Source organism: Lingula anatina, chromosome 6 (genome assembly GCF_051362555.1).
Source record: "Lingula anatina isolate TDL-2025a chromosome 6, LinAna3.0, whole genome shotgun sequence".
In the NCBI taxonomy this organism is placed as follows: domain Eukaryota; kingdom Metazoa; phylum Brachiopoda; class Lingulata; order Lingulida; family Lingulidae; genus Lingula; species Lingula anatina.
In genome coordinates this window covers 680,197-703,947 of record NC_141772.1, presented here as the reverse complement: position 1 = coordinate 703,947, position 23,751 = coordinate 680,197, and the positions used below count along the sequence as shown (strand labels likewise).

Below are 23,751 nucleotides of genomic sequence, written 5' to 3'. Positions count from 1 at the left end.
GCTATCGAGCGATACAGCAAATTATTTCAAAACAAGATAACTTAAAAATAAATGCGATTTTGTATCTTTTAAGCGAAATTAACACACCCTCACATCACATATGACCCATGTTTCTTCTAAAATCTCAAAATACCTGAAGAAATAATTTTTATCTTACCATGCCGTTTGAAGATCCACTTGCGCCTCGCTCACTCGCCTCGAGGCGATCAGTACACTCTCTGTGCGACCAGCTAAAATGACAAGACTGTCTAACTTTCTTAACATTAAAGGACGCAGCTTCCAGCACAATCTAACACGATCGAAATATCCGGAGCCATGGAAGCTGGTCACGAACATATCGAGGATGAGCCCACTTTGATTGGTACTTGAGCAACCTTTTGGAAACCTGTGACCGCCATTTAGGAAATCACACCTAAGATACTCAGCCATTGTTGGTGAACGGCATTATGTTTGGTCAGGAACGGTAACTTCAGAAAGGATAGGAATATGTTTACTATATCACGATTATTATTGGAAAGGACTGAACACTTTTTCATCATATATCTGGCAATCTTAAATTTCATTATATAAAATTCTTTATTTTATAAATCTAAATAATTATTTTTATCATTATCATCACTATTATCTGACAACCTATGAAGAGGTGGATGAATACACAGACACATTGGTTCAGTCAGATGAAATTATTAAATAATAAAAAAGAATATTACTAGATATAAAAACTGAGTTGTCATTCCAACGGCATTCTAGCTCATTCCGCCTTTATTGTGACTAGGGTATCAGGGGCGGATCCAGGATTATTTAAAAGGGGGGAGGGGGGTCCACGGATGCGAAGCTAAACCCCCACCCCCCTCTTGGCGTGGGGTTGGGGCCCGCTGATGCGTATTGGTATTTTAGAGGGCAAACTGTGTCACTTTATGTACAGTTTACAACTATGTTTCAGCTATTCAAAGTTCTAATTTCAAATTAGCTTCAAATTAAATGATTTCCATCAGCATTTGTTCATCTGATTTAAGTCAGAAGCGCATTACGACTGTAACTTTTTTTGTCTAAAAGACGAAATATATTTCTCTAAAAGAAATAAAAGAAGCCATTCTTTCGTTATGCTGCAGCGTTTTTATTTTTAATAAACAGCTGAAGTGAAATTAAATATGGCAGTTATTTATATACGTATAAAATGCACACAAAAAATAGTCAAATCATCTTATGTTACTTACATATATATATCTTGGATATAATATTCGTAATTTTGTCTATGCATATATAAAACAGTATATAGCAATTTCTCAGTTCCTAAACTTTTTATGCATTGAAAAGATATCTATAACTTTTAATATAACTAACAACATTGGAATAACATCACTAATATTAGATGTAAATTTGAAGTGAAAAACCAAAACTGCATTTAAAATAATAAAAGCAAACAGGGCAATGCCACCCTACCTTCAGTTTTTTTCCTGCTTATGTTAATTATATGTGCATACATTTCCCTTTCAAATATCGCGTTTATCTGAATTACAAGACATATTGAAATAGATACTATTTAAAAAATAACATACAAATACAATCAAAGATATGACTGAACTAAACAACATATGAAATTCTTTCACATATTTTTATCACAATACAACTTATTTTGTAATAGAAACAAACTCTTTTCAAAGGCAGTTAGCTTTATTTGTAAAAATGCCATTATCCACTTATCAGTTTTTGCTAATTCAGACAAATAAAAAACTCTTGAATTCTCTATTCTTATCTATAATATACCTTTAAATCATTGAGTTAACCTTGACTCAGAATACACAGTAAAAAGCGACCAAATACATTGAGAACTTAAAGGTAATTAATTCATAAGTATCACAGCCGTTTATGAGATCAATTAAATCAAATCTCAAAATTTTGCAACACGATAGTCATGTTCATATATCAATCAAAATGACTTAATACAATCACATTTGTGATTCAAATGATTCATCAGACCATATAAATATGAAGGGTCTCTTGAATAAGCAACAGTAAAACCTTCAACAGACAGCAACTGAAATAAAACAGAAATTTCAAAACAAGAAATCTGATATCATTGTTTATCAAGACCTACATGTGTATGTGTATTGCCACGTATCGAGGAACATAGCATTGACATTATCTTGTTTCATTATATAAAAAAGAAAAAAAATTCCGATTCACAGGGTCTTAAAATTGGCATAATATTCGTGCCATCATGTCAATATAAACAGTGGAGAATATGGCAATTTTTAGGTCAGCACAGAAATCGCTACCTTATTGGTCTTCTGCAGCTCTCAGTGAGCTCAAACTGAGAACTGAGCTTGTCTTGTTTGCAGAGACATCTAGTGCCCAGTCAAGATGGGCATCCTTGGCCGTTTTGATGATGCTCTTATAGACAGCATCTCGATGTAATATTCCTCCAAATATATACGGCTGAAAATAATTTTTACAAATATATATATATATATATAGTTGTTGTTGTTGTTTATTTTTCAGCAATTCTTTAAAAGTACAAGTAGGTACTAACTGCATATTTTAATAATATATTGAGTATACAAAAATAATAATAAAACAGTGGGTTTGCCATGGCATCATGTTTAAGTCTGGTGATAGATAATAATAATAATAATAATAATAATAATAATAATAATAATAATATAGATGTATAAAATTACCTTGTCCTTGTCTTTGACAGTTATCTCTAGAGACATCCCACTTCCTGGCATCCAGGAAAATGGTTTGGCCTGGAGATTAATTAAATTAAATTAAATTAATTTTTTTATACCAGTAGATAACTATTACATAAGTTATGCTAGTAAATGATTCAATAAATACTAATCAAAAGCACAATTAATACAAGTTTCTTTTATTTTGCTGTTCCACAATAAGTTAAATTTTAAAATATTTAAATAACACTACTTTATTAAAAATCAAAATAAATTAATGATCAAATAAATATGAATTATACTGAATAATAATAATAATACCATTCCACTTGCTGTTCCACAATTAGCTTCCTTCTGTATCAATGTATTTGCAATGAAGGTAAAGCAACTGATTTTCATCAAGAAATTACCCATACATGACCCCAAATTTGAACTGACACTTCAAATAAAAAAGAAATGCTTACCTTGATAAGTCTGGTGATTTCTGAGAGAGGGATATTTATATGTTCCTCTGGATTCCTGGAGTTTTCAAAACAAAGGAAACTGGAAAATATATCACTCAGTGATTATCTCCTGGTAAAACATATTTCATAATCAAAATCTTCAAGGTCTTTGTCTGAAATTGAGTTTCAATTTATTTTTTTCAATTGTATTTTAATTGTTAGACAGAAATACATTAAGAGACACTTAGTAAAGAGGCAGTTACTTTACCCCTGCCTCTAATATTGTATTAAGTATCAACCCCAGGTTATATAAAATGGACACCTTTTAGTCAGGTACATCTTTCCATGAGCCAGTGAGGACGTTATAGACTTTCCTTTATCTATTAGCACGCACTTTCGCCCACTCTTCCAGTCTGAAATAATGTTAAATAAAAAATTTATGTAAAAATAACCACCATTAAGTGTTGTCATTTGCATGCAAAATTATTTAATTTTCTAGAATAACTGTTTTGTTTTTTCATTTCACAAGAATCCCCAACCACCAAAGTGACAGTAATAAATCTTTTTTTCCCCCCAAATACTTGTTAAACCCTTGTGTCCGTTTTTTGAAATCATTACATGTTAATTATTCAGTACATCCTTGTTCTTGTTAAAACTGAAGACCAACAGATGTATTTTTCTGCGTCTGTTAACATGTGCTGGAGACATCTAATAATTACCCTCTACCAGGGCGACTGATAGATTTTAACGGATATTCACAGATATGTCTCTAGCTAGATAGATTGTCTCAAGTCAAGTCACTTGAGCTTAAAATGACAATCTATCTAGCTAGAGACATATCTGTGAATATCCGTTAAAATCTATCAGTCGCCCTGGTAGAGGGTTCCCTAATAATAATATAATAATAATAATAATAATATCAGAAGAAAAACAATCAGACATGGGCTGGATTTATTTCTCTTTGTTAAACACATCTTGTATTATATCGCCTTCACAGAAAACTCATTTCATATTCCACAATGCCATTCCATATTTTCTTATGTGTTGACGGTGAGAACATTTTACCTGGCAGAGGAACCTCAGATACAGGGAGTGAAAACAGCTCTTGGAATGCCCGTTCTGCACCTGTGGCAGGGAGGTCAAAGTCCACAGCTGGCTTAGTCTGACTTCCACTGGTCGCTGAGATTGATGATGAGCTGGGAGACGGCTCCAACACAAACTAGAATATTCAATATTATGATTTATTGTGACATAAGTGATAAAAATATATGTGTAAAAGGAAATGTTTTTTAAAATTATGTAACCAGCATAAAGCTGGAATCCAAAAATAAATGTAGTGGATTTCTTGGCTGACTGAAAAAAATCAGAAAAGAAAATTAATACAGGTGTTTATTTATTTTATCTTTTTTTTCTTTTATTACTAAAAAGTGAATATTGATGTTTTATTACTACTGAATTTGAAATAAGTTACAGAATAAGGGAGATAACTGAAGACAGAGAAAAATATACTGTACAAAATACAGTATAAATATATATTTTCTTAATGAAGTGTCAGAATCATTTTCAGTACAGAAATATCAATATGAGACACGGATAGAATGTCTCCAAGGATCTTCAACCTGTTCTGGTCCAGCTGTCCTCTTTCTGATCTCTATGTTACATTAATTCCGCAGTGATTAATAATTCTGACTGCAGTAAGTAAGTCATGAACCCAGAACAATGCCATTCAATGTACAAACTGATAACAGTTGGATAACATCAGTGTCATCCAAGTCTTGTGACATATTTAATCTACCTCCTCCCTCTGTACACACACCAGTAGAGTGAATTGGGAGAGATAGGAAGACTAAACTAGGCTAAAGATCTTTCTCGTCACTGCGATACTTACACGAGACTATGCTTAAACATGTACTTAAAATATAATTTCTACAACCAAAAGCACTCTTTTTTAAAAATTTAGTCTCAGAAGTACATTATGTTTTATCTTAGACTCCTGTGAAGACAATGTACTTTTAATTATTTTCTCTAATCATGTACCACTAGAAAATGTTCAACATCACATGATGTTTATTTTTAAATTATCAACATCACATGTTTATTTTGAAGAGGCCATCTTTTTGCGTTCTTGTTAATGGCCAGAAGTTCGAGATGGCTATAAAATCCATTTTACCACCAGAGGTTGTTCACAGTTTAGACTGAATAAGTACTTGTAGTTCAAAGTAAGTACATCTTGATGTTTTATGTTCCAAATTATAAAAAAAAAAATTTTAATTGATAAATCGGGATTTTTTTTTTCATGGCTAACAGTGGGTCTTTCTATTTAGTTGATCAAATTCTGATCCACAAAGAATAACTAGTGTTTATTACTTTTAAAATGGGTACAGGGTAGAATTCCAGAAGAATCTCTATATCCAATTTTTTTTTTCCATTAATAAAACTCAGCATTAAGTTAAGAGACTTGGTTTAGTTTTCATCCTCTACAGTTACAGTACAGGGCCAGCTGAACCAGAAGTTTATAGAGGCACCTCCTGAGAACGTACGACCAGCAGGTTTTGTGACCCATATTACAGGAGTGAGACTGTGACTTGTAAACAGCTCAGGTAAAAATTGTTGGGAAAAATATCATTATTATAGATTTTCTAACCACGTTTTTGTTTAACTGACTAATTAATATCCATACCCCAGTTCAAACTTATGTTAAATTATCAGCTAAGATTGCTATCATTTCCTTCCCAGACAAAAGCTTACCACTTGCTTTTTTTTTTCCTTTTTTTTCTTTTTTTTGCTGATCAGTTTTTCCTGATTTATTGAACCAGTATACATATATGTAGTATCAAAAAATAAAAGCCAGAAATTGTATAAATGATACTCATTTCATTTTATATACCATCCAAAACTATTAACTTCAAACCAGAAGGTAAATAACGTTGTAATACCCAAATTTCTTTTTATTGTGTATGTTTTAAGATTATTTATTATAAATGCCATGAATAAACTTGAATCATCTCTTTTCTTTTAACTCAATTATACTTTAATAAACTTGTATACATTAAAGGGATAATAACTCCTTCGTATGATATCTATATTTCAAAATAAACACATTGTGAATAACTCATAGAAATATAATATATTCTGTTTTACCACAAAAACGGCAGTTACAGCTATTATTCTGATATCTGAGCTTGCCTTTAGACCACGTGACCTCCATTGATGGCTATACTCTGTTAAAATCTCTTAAGAGATTTTAACAAAAAAACCAAACTTTTTAGAAAAAAAAACAGGGACTAACTTTGAATGTAAAAATGGATTCATTAACCATTGGTTAGTATGGGAAAATTGTTGTTTACTCCAGGAAAATTCATTTTTTTTTTGCCAAAACGAAGAGTTATTATCCATTTAATTATTCATTGGTTACTAAGTATTTATACCACAATACAACATATCAAATATTAGAATATATTCCAAAAGATAAAAAAGCTTAATGCATGTTGATTGTAATGTTACCTACCAGTAATGGGACTGAATGCATTTTTTTATCTTAATTTTTTTCAGAACACCTGTACACTTGTCCAAGTCCACATTACATCCCTATAAGGTAATAAAATCACCTTGTGAACAAATATTTAATTTTTACATTAAGCAAAATGATTGAAATGTACCTTAGAAATACACAAGAACATTTCTCTATGCTTAAAATATTTCCAGTTTGTCGCTGTCTAGAGTACCTGTCATACTGTAGAACAGCATGTTGGTGGAGGACCACAGGAAATAATTAATGTAATTTTTAGCAACAAATAATACATACCTAACTACTGTGTATAGCTTTTCTAACAAAATAATAAGTATCTGGCATACTTATTTTACCATTTTTTTTTAAATTTCAGATAACAAGAACATACAAGGACAAAATAATATGGTTTTAAGATTAAGCTAATTTTTTTACCTTCCTTTAAGGCAAAATGTTATCAGGGGGGAAATATTGCTAAAATTGATGACAAACACATAATTACCCACCAAATTACCAAAGATTTACTAGTTCTACCTACATTTAGATGTATGAACATAAACATATAGAGCAGTGACACTTCTTCCTACTGTTCCATTCCTGAGACATGGCTTACAGAGAAGTAGCACACAAAGAGAAACTTAATCTCTTACACAGGTTAGAGTTGTCTCCACATTCAAAGACACCAGATACTGTGCTGGAATGGACTGATCTTCGTATAGACTCTGCTCATACAGTCAACCTACCAGAGTCCATTGACAGGTGTAGAAATGTTAAGAAGATATCTGCAGCACATAACTGGTTATCTTCTTTGCCACAGTCCATATCCAACCTGCCACACCTCACAGTGTTGAACCTATCCCATAATTCATTCACTACATTCCCCATAGCACTGTGTGGCTTGACTAACCTAGCGATGCTGGACCTGTCATACAACCAGCTATCTGACATACCAGAAGATATAACCAGGTTGAAGGTGCTCAGAATATTCAGACTCAAAAACAATGCCTTCACTACATTCCCCATAGCACTGTGTGGCCTGACTAACCTAGAGGTGCTGAGCCTGAGTAACAACCAGCTATCTGACATACCAGTGGATATCAGCAGGTTGAAAGTGCTCAGAATATTCAGACTCAAAAACAATGCCTTCACTACATTCCCCATAGCACTGTGGGGCTTGACTAACCTAGAGGTGCTGAGCCTGAGTAACAACCAGCTATCTGACATACCAGTGGATATCACCAGGATGAAGGGGCTTAGAATATTCCACCTCAATAACAATGCCTTCACTACATTCCCCATAGCACTGTGTAGCTTGACTAACCTAAAGGAGCTGGGCCTGGATAACAACAAGCTATATTACATACCAGTGGATATCACCAGGATGAAGGGGCTTAGAAGATTTGACCTCAATTACAATGCCTTCACTACATTCCCCATAGCACTGTGTGGCCTGAATTACCTAGAAAAGCTGTATCTGAGTGGTAATCAGCTATCTGACATACCAGTGGATATCACAAAGTTGACTAAACTTGAGATACTTATCCTGGCATACAATAACATCACCCACTTGCCACCTCAGATGAGTAATATGGAGAGTCTAAGAAAACAAGATGTGAAAGGTAATCCTCTGGTACAACCGCCTAAAGACACAGCCAACAGGGGACTAGATGCTATCAAGAGGTACTTAAAGGCATTAAAACTGAGCAAGTCAATCCAGTCAAGTAGAATACAGGTCAACTTTCTTGGTGAAACAGAAGCAGGAAAAACTAGCATTTCACGTACATTGCAACGAGGAGAATCAACCCTCACAAAGAAGGCAGACAGGACAAGAGTGGTGGAGCAGGGAACATGGGAGGCTGATAAAGATATTGGCTTCAATATCAATGACTTTGGTGGACATGATGTCTATAAAATAGGACACCCAATTTTCATCTCAAAACATGGCTTGGTTTTCATCACTTTCAACCTGTCTAAATATGATCCAGAAAAGGAGGCTCATTATCAGCTCTACATTGGAGACTGGATTGACAAAGTGCAAGCACAGATGCCAGGGATACAAATAGCACTAATTGGTACTCATGTTGACAAAGTTGACAATAGCTTGGCACATGTTAAATGTTCAGTGTTAAAGAAACAACTAGCAGTCCACAAGAGAAAAAAACAAGAATGGTTTGAAACTCAAATGAAGAAGACCAAGGAAAAAATGTCAGAAATAGATCCAAAACAAATCTCCATGCATGAGGCTTACAAGAACAAAGTTGACAAGCTTCAGACATTAGAAGATCAACTGATTCATATCCATGAGCATGTCTTCATGGTTAGTTCCAAGACTAAACAAGGATTTAATGAGCTTACTGTTTATCTAACTTCTTTTGCAAGACAACATGCAGTCAGTCTACCAGGGATGTGGGTTGAAGCAGCCTCTGATATCTGCAGAAAGAGGCAAGATAGTTCTGAAAATACACTCAACTTGGATACTCTTAAACAGGCTCCAGACATACAGTTCAAGCCCATATCATGGAGGACATTCTTTAAGAAGTGGCGTTACCCAGACCAGGAAATTGACCAAACAATCTACGACATCCTTTCCTTCTTGGCCCACCGTGGAGACATCATCTGGTTTGAGACAAGTCCCTTGCTAAAACAGACAATATTTCACAAGCAAGAGATCCTTGCAAATCTTCTCAAGGCAATCCTTAATCATGACATGGATGCTACCATCAAGACCCTGCAAGATTCACTTACAATAACAGCACCCAAAAAATGTGAAATAATTGAAGATCTTAGAGTTAGGGGAATGGTTTCGGAAGAAGCCATGTTGTGTTTATGGCAGCCTTTCAATCTCAGTACTGGAGAAGTAGATGCCATGACAGAACTCATGCAGAAACTGGAGCTGTGCTATCAAGTCCAGGAAGATGAATCTCTTCCATCCAATACCTTATTCCACTTTCCATGGCTCCTCACTGAAGAAAGGCAACCTGAACTAGACACCAAATGGCCCAGCAAGGTTCCCCCAGATACCACGCAACTTACCCTGCAGGTTCTCTTTCCATATAGATGTCCAGATGGCTTATATGAGAAATTTTCTGTCCGTCAGCATAGATATCTTGGATTCTATAGGACCAAGCGTGTTGACTGGAAACATGGGGTGTATGCAGAACTACATGGTTGTAAAATGCAGCTATCTCATCATCAGAGTCAGCCACATCGTAATACAGCCAGCAATGCCACTGACTGGGGCATCACCATATCTGTGCGTGGACAAAACCTCCCAGACTTATGGAGACCACTCATACGTGCCCATGGTGACCTCATGGACATCATTAAAGAGGACTGGCCTGGGCTGTCATATGATAAGTACCTGGTGTGCCCCCACTGTGTGAGTAAGGGACTTGAAGACCCAACACTCTTTTTTGGGGAGATGATAGACCAGCCTTCAACCACTGCCAGGAGATCAGCAAAAGTGCCATGTCAAAAATCTGGTGAAGAAATCGATGCAGATTTGGTTTTCCCCCCATCATGGAAAACAGGTAAATATCTGTGTATAAAATATGTGGTTTGTCTTTCTTTGTTAACATTATGTTCCCCCCACCCCCCATTAAATTAAGTATACTGTAAGTTTATGAGAAATTGTTTAGTACAAAAAAAAAATAATAATAAATAAAGACATGGGTTGATGGTAAACAAAGAGATGGGCAAACAAGGAGAGATTTGTTAAAAAAAATGGAAAATGTTCACTATTTGGTCATAATTTGCTTACAAATCTAAAAGATTTAAAATCAAGATATCTGATTCAGTCATTAATTCAATATTTCAGTTCTGCAGCAGAACCAGGACATTCTGGCAGAAAACATCACAGAACCTTGTCTCAAACACATGCTGAATGTTTTCCTCCAAGAAGACATTATCACTGACCATGAATATGAATGGGTGAAGCCAGAGCTCCCTCAACACCAAACCTCAACTACCAGGGTAGTATGTCCAGAGAAAACTGCCATCTTCCTGGACATTCTAACCAGGAAACCTGTCAGGGCACATGAAACATTGTGTCAATGTCTTCAGGAACAAGGACAGACTGATCTTCTTGAACTGATCCAGTAAGGGAGCTAAATACTTTCCTAGACAAACAAAACATTCCTCAAAATTCACAGGATTAAAAGGACAAAACATTTACTTTATCAAATGAATACCTTAGGGAAAATGTGCAAAATGAGCTAGCTGATGTCCTCCTTTAATAGACCAAATGACTGTATGGAGTCCCTACCTGCGGCAGTCGTGTCATGTAGTTGGTTCGAATTTTAATGTATTTTCAGAAAATTTTTGACACTGTCAAACACTCATTCAATGCTAACTGAATACATCTCAGTATAAGTGGGAAATATTACTGACATGAGAAACAATTAAGAAATCTTGTTAAATGGCCTACAACAGCTGCAATAATTTGAGTAAAAGTACAGCCAAATCTGTATATAAAAATGATTGTATATATAGGCACAACCAAAGGACTGTGAAAAAGATTTAATACAAGAACTTCCAATGAATGCACAGATTTTATATGAAAATACAATTTCCTTTATGAAAGTCACACCATGAAGAAGTGCAAGAAGTGTACATTTGCATGTTAAAGATGTACATATTTTCAGAGGACTTAATCTTGTTACAATAAAATCCAATTTATCCCATATTTGGAAATGCCTTTGAACTTAATGTGATAAGTAAGAATCATGGACTAAAATCTAATGTCTCTGGTTTTATGATGGTGAGACGTCATCTTTTGACATAAAAAATGAAGCTTAAAAAACATTCTATTTACCAAGGAATATATCACATGGGAACAATTCAAACTGTCTGGGGTGCTTATTTTTTTACCTTTAGCATCTTGGCTCTGCTGTCTCTCTTCTGCAGCTGATCATCAGTAGGAAGAATCTTCCACATTTTGTAAACTGTATCATACTTCTCTTTAACACGAGGGAAGCGGTTAAATATTGGGTCCTGGATAAATAACTTGAATCCAACCTGCAGACCTGTAAATATATAGTCATTAGAAATACTATCAAATATTATCAAATATAAAAAAAAATTAATTTGCTCTTTTTCACATTAAGATAAACATCAGATCTTATTTTGAGTACACATGCTCATAAATATCCACAATCTGTTTTTTTTATTATTATTATTTTTACTTATGCAACAGAATCATCATTTTCAATGTATAAAACAAGCGTGGGCAATTATAAATTTCCCAGTTGTTCTGACATTAGCATGTGTGTGTGCGTGCATTTCTGTGTGTCTGTGTTTGATCAAGTTGTTACAGCGTATGTGTATGCACATGTCCTACCTGCTATAAAGAAGAAAATTCTGCCAGGAAGAAGACAAGAGGCAATAAATAAGGCAATGAGCACCCCAAACAATCTCTGTGTCTGCTCTGGCTCCTGCCAAGTCAACAAACTGAAATAAAAAAATCCTAGCTGTTACATGTGCTACTCTACACAGAGGCTGATGAAGGATTAAAATTTAGTTTATTCCACTGGTTACTTAGAAATACCTTGAAAATTTAGTCGGTCTTGAAAATTTTGTTGGAAAATGATTCTTCACAGAAATCATTTTTTCACTTTGAAAATTTTGTTAAACTCAAAAATGGGCCTCTTGATTATTTAAAAAAGTTTGTCAGCTAGTATGGTCGTGTTGGATTAACACATTTTGATTTTTTAATTAATTTTTTTTAAAATGACAATTTTTAAATTTATATCATATACTGATGATGACATCCAGCTATGCTATATTGGACCTAAACTGACATGCATTTTTCATTCTTACCTTATGAAATTTAAGATTCAGTAAATAAAAAAGTTCTTTATGCAAAAGTGTAATTAACTTAAATTAAGAAATTTAACAGATCAATTATTCTACTAAATGATACATAAGTGAGCTCTAACATGAGTGTTTATTTAAAACATAATTGGCCATAATTAAAAGCAACCATGATATGAAAATTACAAACTTTTTCAACTTTTCCATTTGATCTGCCAGCAAACCTAAGGTATTCTGCAATGAAAAAAAGACAAAAGTTAATGCAACACCTGACAGTTACAGTTTAGCCTGGTAAAACTTTTGCCCAATACTTTCATACATTTTTGGAAAAAGTCTTAAAACTACTTTAACAAGTGGCTTTGTTTTTCAAAATACAGTGGACAATACCCAATTTTGAAAAAATCTAATTGACAGATTTCTATTACAGACTTACCTGTACTTTCGTAGCTACCTGTACTACAATATTGAATTTATCTGCCACACCCAATTCTTTTTCTTCAGAATCCTATTTTGAAGAAGATAAAATTCCATACTCATTAAAAAGTGCTCTTAAAATAATGATCAATATAAAACTTGTATAAATTAAAAATTGACAAAAATGTTACTTTTGGTACATGCTTCTCTACCTAACAGGTAAAATATTTAAAGCAGGGTAGTTTACCTTCAAAAATGTAAAATTCCACTTAAACATTTTAATCACTATGCTTAAATAAAATCTCCAAGTCATAACTTTATAAATATTTTTCTAAAAATTAGCTCAACTCACATCTTTGTCTTCCACCACTCTGAAGTAATGAAGTTCTATCCTAAAACCTCTGAAATTAAAAGAACACATATGGTGCATTCTTTAACAGCAACTCTATAATAACAAACCATCCTTAAATTTTACATTAAGAAGCCATCAAGAACTATTCAGCAATCCACTCCATTTTACTACACTTAACTAAACAAAAATTGATAAAAAAGCAGCTGGCATAAATCAGAAACAATAATTTATGAAGTATTTTGTTAAGCAAATTTTTCGACTCCCAAACACCGAGAGCATTAATTTGTAGAACTCAGAAACACCAGGTATGATGAGGGAATTTTGTTTTTACTTCAAAAACCCCTAATTTGCTCAATTACTAAAATCCTTCCATTTAAAAATAAAACTATTCTATATTATAATAATAATAAATCTAGTCTTATACAGTAAAATCATCTTGTGTGAAGATGTTAGGGCCGTTCATAATAGAGGATCTGACTACTAACTGATCCAGTGACTAAATTCTGTCAACTCCACTTCAAAAGCGATACTGCTAATTTCCTGCCTCAACACGGACCGTCGCTGCAGGGGTCTGGTAATCAAACCTCGGAACTGAGATTTAATCCGTTTAATGACCCGTGCGGAGGAGGGGCATTGGGAATCAGCGGCATTGTTTTTGAAGTGTGGCTGGCCATATTTAGTTGGCAGATCAGAAAAGTTGAATGGCCTCATTGTTTCTCTCCTAGGTGTAACTACAAGAAGCAGCCAGCAGAGAGATTCTTACTTGTACTGAAGATAACTGATGAAAAGTCTGAACACCATCAGGAATAATATACCAGGTAGGATCCAGCCCATTGAAAGAAAGTACAGGTAACTCTGAAATAAATAATAAATAAATAAATAAATAAATAAATAAATAAATAATACACCAGGTAGGATCCAGCCCATTGAAAGAAAGTACAGGTAACTCTGAAATAAATAAATAAATAAATGAATAAATAATACACCAGGTAGGATCCAGCCCATTGAAAGAAAGTACAGGTAACTCTGAAATAAATAAATAAATAAATAAATAAATAAATAAATAAATAATATTGTATAATGGTTGTACCTACCAGGAAAACTAGCAGAGTTTTAGCTGGGGACTTCCAGCTCAGGAGCAGGTTAAGACCTTTTATTGTGCTGAGGATTTCCTTGAAAGAATTGCCTGAAATCAGAATAATATGTGACTCTATTTTCATCCTAGAAAACTGTCCAAAATTTTTAAATAATAAATGAAGAGATCTCTGAGGTCTATATAATGTATGTAATAGATTGTAAACCACATTAGTCCATCTATTTTTTTCACGACTGATATACAAATTCCATCTTCCAAGATCAATGTATAAATAATATCTCAAAAGAATGGGCAATTATACTAGTAAAATCAGCTAATACAGGTGATTACTGGTAAATATGATTTGTTTTAAGCTATACTTTAAGATGAGAAAAATATCTTCTTAATAAAAGTCTTCACAGTATTCTTAAATGTGTGATATACATGTAATATTGAAATTACACCTGACAGCAAGAAATTGTTGTGTGTAAAAATATGTTACTAATACTACTTTGAGTAATGTCTATAACTAATGGCCTGTTGTTATGAACTACACATTATTGATTATCAATGATTATAAGATTATACAGCAAAATCATTACAATTCATAATAATAAGTAATTCATACAGAAAAAAAAATAATAAAACTGTGTGTGAAAAATAACCAATCTATCTTACCAAATCTCTTCACATTCTTCTTGAGCCTAAAAAGTTAACAAACAGCAAAAATACTTAAGAACCTAGGAAGAGTTCACTGTTGACTCGTATCACAAATAATAATAATAATTCACAAAGGATATCAAAAAACAAACTGTGAACCAATGGCTACTTGCAACAACCACAGTCAGAGCTGATCTTAATTTAAACTGACTATTTGATTATTTGATATTTTGACCTAAACTCATGAGTTCAGAATAGCACTTCCTACTTTTTCACGGCCAGTGGTTCCTCTTCTATCTCCTGGTCATTGGTTTCTTCCTCTCTAAAATCATCCAAGATATCATAGAATGTCCAGAATAGTCGAGTTTTTATCCTGCCAAACCAACCCTCAGCCTCTGGGACTGTGTCTGAAGGGAGAGGAGTGTTTTTTAGTAATTAATAATATAATTTCCTTAAGTCTGACAATTCATAATCTCATACTTTGCTGGCTGTGAATTCACACTGCCATTTAAAATTATAACTTAAGATATAATAACAAGATTAAGAGGCACAACCTGAGTGCTAATGATCAAATAAGTAAGTGAATATATAATTAACAGAAATTACCAAGTTAAAAACTTTACTTTTAGTGTTTTTAAAACTAAGCTTCCTAAATGAGTATTTCCCAAATTGAGAAGATTCCTGTAAAATAAGTATCCAATAGGTGCCTATACAGGTACTTCCTACATCACAGTGTTAAACTCATTGAATAGAATTGATATAATATATAAAGGTATTATTGCTATGAAGTGTGTTTTTACCTTCAGGAACTTGTGCAAATGTCTCAGTTGCCTCTTCTGACAAATCAACCCACTGTGACTTGAGTTCAGCATCTCTGACATGTCAAAAATAGAGCACATTCAGAAAAGATGATCCCTGGACTAACTGGTCGGATCAATTGGTTGGGTATGTTAATTGTTAGAAGCCGATGTCCAAATATTCGGATAAGGCCCTTGTCTTTTTTCATGTACAAAAAAGACAAATGCCTATGACTTACTTTAATAACAAAATCTTTGAAAGAATTATTCATGTTAACCCTATTAAATCTTAACATTATAAGATTATAATGTGCATTGGTTCATAAATCAACATGTTTGTTGTTGACGTCCTTAAAGTTCACTGATAAAAACGAGGCCTGTATATCGGGGAAAATCAAAATGTATTCTGGGAGTTTTCTTGGCCCTCCCCATCAAAATGGATCAAGCCGTTACATCTGTACATTTCCTTAGGTTATCTGTACATCACTGAAAATATCTATGTACTGTTTCCTGAGGACAATAACAATTGAACGCCCCTTAAGAGTAACTATTAAATGCTTATATTTAATACACCACATGTTAGAGAAGCATTTCATCAATTTTGTAATATTTGGCCCTAATGATGATAACTATAACTGCTGCACCAACACTTTTATTTGCCTCACAGTATCTTTACTATTGCATCCCCCAAAAATATGTTTTGATCAGTATGTTAAAAAGGATATATTCCAATCTTAGACTAGAATTTTTTATTAACGGTAATATTAAGCAATTATTAATGTTATGGTAAATAATCTATTATAATTATGGACTGAGCAAAATAGGCAACTATGACCACTGAGACACCAACATTACATTCTAGCAATACAAAATATTGTCACCAAGAACAAAAAATCCCCTCAATTCTTACCTCATCCTCTGTAACACTTCTAATTTCCTTGCAAGGTACTTGTTTTTCCCCGTCTGTATTTCCAAGTTCTTCTCCAGTTTCTTTACCTTATCAGCATCTTTCATCAACTCCAATTCTCTCTCTGGAAAGGTATGAACATCTGTTTACAGTCTGTGAGGAGTTTTACTAAAATCATCCATATTCTCTCATTGATTCAGGAAGTTTCCCTTTATACAAACTTGAAAAGGTCTTCTTTAAATAAAATTAGGTATTTTTCAAACAAAATTTAGCAGCTATCATTTTAGTAGTTACAATTATTGTAATTTTTTGTTTCAAGGTGTTTTCATTACAATGCACCCAATAGTGGGACTGGGATTAGAAATAAGGGGGGGGGGGCAAGGCTAAAAAATGTCAACTGAAGCAAGGCAAATATAAAGGCAGATGAAGAAAAGTTTACTGCAACTGATGTATATGTGGGACAAAGATGGCAAAGTCACTCAGTGTCATCTTGGTTCACCAGTCCTTTTAAAATCTCATGAAATGTAAGTGGGATATGTCAATGTGCAGAAAATTTGCTGTAAACTTAGAGTTTGTGGCAAGGATATCACAGGAGCTTGCAATAAAAAAATTGCATTGCTTCTAATTATAATTTGCTGCTAATTTTTACTAAGGATCCATCACTGAAAGTTAAATTTTAATTATCAAAAAAAAAAAAAAAAAAAAAAAAAAAAAAAAAAAAAAAAAAAGATCTCAGACTGACTCAGGTTCTGGTTCTCTATCATGGTCTCCACCAGCTGCTCCTGGAGTTGTGTCAATTGTGACTCATAGATGGCAACACTGTCATCAGGGACTGAAGCTGTTTTTGTGCTCTCATCCATCTTCTTGGATTTGTGGTCTGAGTCACGGGTTTCTTCTGTCACTGAGGACATGCATTCTGTTGGCTCCTGCAGAAAATAATGTTACATATGCATAAAAGTTTAACAGTTTTATTTTTCACTTTAATTTACCAAGATTCAATATTGAAAGTTCATCAAATATTGTAACTTCTCTGTGAACAACTTCAAAACAAATTTAATTACAAAATTGACTACAGTCTAGTTAAGGATTATGAATACATGGTCATTGAATGACTTAAAATATTCCAAATACATAACATAAAGATCATTTTTACATACAAACACACATGCATTTCAACATTTTTCTAAAGTTACCTCATCATCATCAAAACTGCAGGTCATTTTGGCTTCCTCTTCTTTTTCCAAAGAACGAAACCCTTTCACCACCACATCACTATCACCTTTACTGTCCAGAAATCGGGACTTGAATGCATGTCGTAGACTCATCCTGTAAGACCTCCTCTTCTGAAGACAGCTATTCCTGTTCAATCTTGTCTTAGGCTGCAGGCAATATAAACCTCACAGTGCTGTATTTTAATACTTGTGATTATCTGTCCCCTCTACTTAAACCTAAATTATAATAATACATGTTATATCAAACAACTGACAGTCTTCCTCCATTGGGTGAATTACAGTGTACACTGTACATGAGGCATGCAGTAAAATATAATATTTAATAGTAATATAGTAGTAATATATAAGCAAAACACATAAATAATTAAATAACACGATTACACAATCTTAATCACAAATAATTCTGATGTCAAGTCAATGCAGACTTTTAAGTTCTTAAAAATAACTTTATACTAAGAGGTGGTGGTGTTGGTGGGGGGAGGGGGGGGGGGGGTGATAAACAAAAAGCCAGTCCGACTTTGTCGACACTGTGACCTAAGAAAAAGGTTGAGCAAGAAGGTTTACACTCTCATTCAGGACCCCCTCGTCCTTTAATACACATTTTATCGTCGTTAAAACGGACAAGCGTTTTATCTTCAGATTTCACACTATTATCCGCCCACTCACCGATTCTTACCCAGTACTGTTTGACCTGCCAAAACAAGCTACCACCGGTGTAACACTCTAAAATTCAAACAAGATTTTTCTCTGTAAAACGTATTTCCCTGAAGGGAGTTCGTTGTCAATTAACCATGAAATGCCCCCTTGCCTTCATCAATCGCATGTTTCGGTCGGCATCGCTTTGTTTTGGTTCGTGGCTTTGGAGACAGTCGATAGATGGCGCAAAATAACAAGCGGTACCTTTTGCGCAGTTGGATTTCAATGTAGTTTTTATTTGTAACACAATTTACTGTAAAAAGTATGTAGGTCGATTAAAATCTTGTATATTTTGTTAATATGAACATTAACACATATTGCTAACTTAAAATCCGGTGACTACATCAACAAAGAGTATCGATTTTGTCTCATCTGGGAATTTTAAATTATCTACACTCGAAATTAAGTTTGATGTATAAAGGACAGGTATGGCATGAGATGTGTTGCAACATTCAATAAATATATTTTTCATTAAATTTAAAGTTTTGTTATTCAATGTTTCATATTTTTATGCAATATTCCTTTTTTTTTTTCATTCAATGTTGTTTCATTTTTTATGCACAATTATTTTCTTTCAAAGTTGTTTCGGTTTTCTCACGCAGTTATTTTTTTCATTCAATGTTATTTTCTTTTTTCATGCAATAAATTTTTATTTAAATTCAATGTTGTCTCATTTTTTTATGCAATATATTTTTATTCCATGTTGTTTCAAATTTCATGCAATATTCTTTTTTTCATTCAATGTTGTTTCATTTTTTTATGCAATCATTTTTTTCATTCAATGTTGTTTCGTTTTGATACAGTATATGTTTACTACCGATAGATTGTACATCATTCCTTGCATGCCAGTAACAGAATATTCAGAGTACATTGTCTATCTAGCGCCAATTTCCACTATGACACTACTTCACGCCTTATCACTTTTACCATCTCGCCCCCCCCCCCCCCCCCCTTTTCAACATCAATTATCAAAATAAAATGACAAACGCAATATGTAGGTTAACTGATATTAGGCCAGTTAAGGCCGCTTTTATTTTTTCCAAACCCAAAATGAGATGTATTAAATTTTATTTCAACAAACTGGGAATGCATTCAAAATTGTAATCGTCCAGCGTTATTGACGTCATGAACATTTTCTTTTTGATTGTGAAACCAAACAATTACCCCAATCCTTGAGACATTAATGATTTCCATTTCTGCCTAATACAAAATGCAATTTCCGTAGTACAGGTAGTTGTTTCCTAACAAAATTATGCTTGAACTTACTAACTTTCGACATTTTAGTTAACCGAATTTCAATTAAATTCCTCTAATTTCCGATTAATAAAACGATTTCCGATTAATAAAACGATTGCTTTACAACATTTACAACATTAGTCATTCACAACATTTTAGAAAAGTCATCGGATTCTAGAACTTTAGCGCAGGTTACTGGTTCCTTCCCTGCCTTCCGTATTGGCATGAAGATCGATACGTTTGCGGCGCAGCTGCGCCCTTACAGTTTTTCACCCGTGGTCGGAATAATAAAAACAGTAATTAAAATTCATGCGAGTGAATAAAACAGTCTTAAACATCTTTACTGTGGAGGTACAAAGCAGCCAACGTCCTACAAATACAAGATACTTGAAGATAGAGAGAGACTGTTGTTATCCGCCCTAAACCACCAAAGGTGGAAAGGAACCAGTCCAATAACAGGTTTCACCATTATCACCATCACGGCAAGTCCACCGCACAATGTACGTATGGGGACTGTGCACTGCCAACTATGATAATGTATTTTCAAAAAATTTTTAAAAATTTTAACTTGACAAAATTGTAGAACCTCTGGTGGCCGTGAAGTCGCACGGTTTCGCACGGCCATCGTCTACCTCCGCACAGACGCCGCACGAAAACGTCATATACGGGCATCAAATGGCAAACGTAATCTAGGCAAACAAAATTAAGTTGTTAATAACTTAGCGGTTATCACTTATAGGAAAAGGAAGTGGCGTGTTACCATATTCTGACCATATGGGTGCTAAAATCGTAGGGGGTGAGGGGGGGGGGGGCTGCACTGACAACGTATCAATCTTCAAGGAAAGGCGCTCGGCAACTGCGCTGACACTGAAAGGGCTTCGTGTCCTCATTTTTCAGCCGAATTTTTTTTTACTTGACCTCAAGGTCATGTCGGAAAAAAGGCACGGCTCTCGCGCGTAAAGTAAAATTTTCGCCGTAGCCATTAATGACGTCAAAAAATTGCACGGAAAATCGTATACCAATTAGGCCAATGTAATCCAGGATTTGTAAAAATATTGTCCTACTATAATTTACGCTTTATTTAAATAAAATAATGTAATCGAGATACCCTGAAATGTACCTTACACCAATCATCAAATAATCGATTAATCATAAATCCATACACAATGTTCTTGGGATGATGCAATAAATTCATGCAATTTGTTCAGTTTCCGAAAAAATTGAGAAGAATGCATAATTACATGTACATGGAATTAATGCATTGCCTTTTGCAAATTATCGACCTCTAAGTCGTCTAATTTTTATTCATCAAATTGATAGCAAATTACTTAATTATGAATAAATTCATGCTATATAGTTTAACTATCTCACAAAGATCAATTCACATTTATAATACCAAACATACACTACTAGTACAAGACCTGTGACTGTTTTAGCAGTGAATCAAAAAGAGAACCAAAGCTAATCCTTTACTCTCTACCAGGACCACAGATTGATTTTTTACTAGAAATTCACAGAAATGTCTCTTGCCAATTCTATACACTTATCTGTACTGTCAAGCAAGACTATGATGGGACTTTGCTATGGCCTCTTGTATAGAGCTCTAGTCTGCTGCATGCACGAATTATTCTAACTGAATACAGAATAAAGCGTCATGATAACCAAAACTAAAGAGCACTCAAAAACCCCGCAACACACCACCGCCAAATGCGGATCACTTCTCAATATTAATTAATCAAATAAAGAACCGCCACCAAAATGTAATCGCTTCTAAGCGGGTCCATTTCTGACTTATCCTAAACAGTTTATCAAAATGGGCCCATAACTTTTTGAGTTAGGCTGTTAACTTGAAAACAAACCAAGGGCAAAACGGAAGCTTGTTGGCGGGGGTCATGACGTCCACAAAACTATTTCAGAATAATTTTGCTGAATCGTAAAACTGTAACTGTTTTTAAAACTTAATAATAACTAAAAACGATAAATTACAAAACAACAATGAAAAATCTTAGATATCCGTCTATAGATTGATAAGTAATAGTAGTGCCCAATCCTATATCATTGTTATAACATCTAACCCAAAGTTAGATATCCCACACCGCTGCCACCAGCGCCACTAACATCAAAAGTGTAACGTTACCGACAGGACTGTTTCCTTGGCTCTGCTTCGGGGTTGACAGCGTGGTGGCTCCATAAAATGGCGGCACGAGGCTGTGGATCGTGGCGTTCTTCATGCAGGCAGAGAACGATCCTGAGCGTATACCCACTGGTTCTCCGGAAATCTTCAACTGCACGTTTTGCAGAGCGTTTTCCATCCATGCTTGTACTTGGTTGAACATGTTGCGACCTTCCTCGTAGTCGGCTAGTCTCACGCGTAGAGTGACCATTGTTCCAAGGACAAAGATGATGGACGTGTTATCCGCGCCGCGTTTCTGACCACAGGTAAAAGCCTGTGCCTGTGCAGCTCTTACTACAGCTCCCAGTCGACCATCTCGTATGATATCTCCACAGCCATCTCTAGGAGTTGGAACCCAGCCACACGGTTCAAAATGTAAGAGAACGAGTGACCGCATTACCGTGAAATTGTACAGAAGGGGGCGGCAATCCTGGACACCAGGAACAAAACCAGGGGGGCACACTACCTCCTGATCTACTGGCTGGAAAAAAGACACGTGTGAAGATGTACATTGTATATACATGCAAGGTTTTACGCCATACGGCTCAGGGCGGCAGTTAACATCCATTAAGTCGAGAAAAAAAACTTCTGACAATAATTACATCAGAATATTAACATGAAAAATGAGGGAAAGAATAAATGAAGTAATAATTTACTATCTTTTATCTAAATGCAATTTTAATCATCATCCGCATTATTTATGACTATTGCAGTTCTTTTTCTCACCCTAGTCATGACGTAATCACTCTGTTCCTTGCCTTGGTCTCCCAGGTACAACAGGGCGCGGAGAGAGAGACCGAAGAATCTGACTGGTGGCGGTGTGGAATTCTGATCTAAATAAAGATAACATTTAATTTAGTGAATTAATTAGCTCGGCAAACAAGAACAGCTACGTGTTCTTCAACCGGCCTGGTTTTTGTAGTTGTAGTTTACACAACTTTTAGATTGGAATATCGTACCAGCAGTCCAAGAATTTGGTGCAGAAAAAAGGGTGAATTGTGCATTTTTTACCTACAAGCATGAAATTTGGCACAGTGGTAGAGAATGAAATTCTAAGCAATTTTGGATATATGGGCATGTCTGAAAATTCTAATATGGCCGCCAAATCCAATATGGCCGCCACAAATACTCTTTTCAATGAAAACCTCTAATATATAGTCCTATAATTGTTTAAAATATCATTTTATAGCTGGAAAATATCATGCTATGAATGAATTGTCAATATCCGCTTCTACAGGAGTATAGAATTCCAAAATGGCCTCCAAAAGTAAAATAAGCAGTCTACTTACTCAAAATATGCAGTAGTTTTATGAAATCATCAAGCACTTACAATTACAAGCATAAAAATTGGCACAGTAGTGGAGAACATGATTCTAAGCAACATTGGATATAGGGGCATGTCTAAAAATTCCAATATGGCAGTCAATTTCAATATGGCCCCCAAAATACCCTTTCAAGGTGTAAGTTATTTGAATAGTCTTTGATGAAAATATCATCTAATGGTTAGAAAATACCATAGTATGTATGTAGCATCAGTATCTGCCATTTTAGGTTTTTAAATTCCAAAATGGCCTCCAAAAGTCAGTGGGCCACAAGTATTGAATTGTAATCACTCGTGAAAAGGCACGTGGGCTTTGCAACTACCTGTATAATCAGCATATTTCTACTTGTGCAGGAGCTATTCTACAGAGTTTGTAAAAAAGCATCAAGCATGATACATTTATTATATACTGAAAACAGTCCTTATTTTGCTAAACCAAAATAAGTAGTTTGGC

At 34.5% G+C, this 23,751-nt stretch overlaps 2 protein-coding genes across 2 annotated transcripts; one reads left to right on the top strand and one right to left on the bottom strand.

Annotated features, from left to right (window-relative positions):
• Positions 1-1,101: 1,101 nt before the first annotated feature.
• On the bottom strand, positions 1,102-22,083 carry LOC106175478 (GRAM domain-containing protein 4-like). Its single transcript, XM_087015605.1, has 19 exons — positions 21,941-22,083; positions 17,833-18,087; positions 17,382-17,565; positions 16,643-16,763; positions 15,736-15,809; positions 15,204-15,342; positions 14,954-14,979; positions 14,295-14,386; positions 13,964-14,055; positions 13,201-13,249; positions 12,868-12,939; positions 12,625-12,668; positions 11,962-12,071; positions 11,493-11,647; positions 4,181-4,334; positions 3,438-3,528; positions 3,137-3,215; positions 2,682-2,750; positions 1,102-2,439 (listed from the first exon to the last, which is right to left on the bottom strand). The coding sequence occupies exons 2-19, from the start codon at positions 17,962-17,964 to the stop codon at positions 2,281-2,283; spliced, it is 1,842 nt and encodes a 613-aa protein (XP_086871731.1). The 5' UTR covers positions 17,965-18,087; positions 21,941-22,083; the 3' UTR covers positions 1,102-2,280.
• LOC106175476 (malignant fibrous histiocytoma-amplified sequence 1 homolog) lies at positions 8,988-11,307 on the top strand. Its single transcript, XM_013557506.2, has 2 exons — positions 8,988-10,153; positions 10,441-11,307. The coding sequence occupies exons 1-2, from the start codon at positions 9,028-9,030 to the stop codon at positions 10,722-10,724; spliced, it is 1,410 nt and encodes a 469-aa protein (XP_013412960.2). The 5' UTR covers positions 8,988-9,027; the 3' UTR covers positions 10,725-11,307.
• Positions 22,084-23,751: the final 1,668 nt, after the last annotated feature.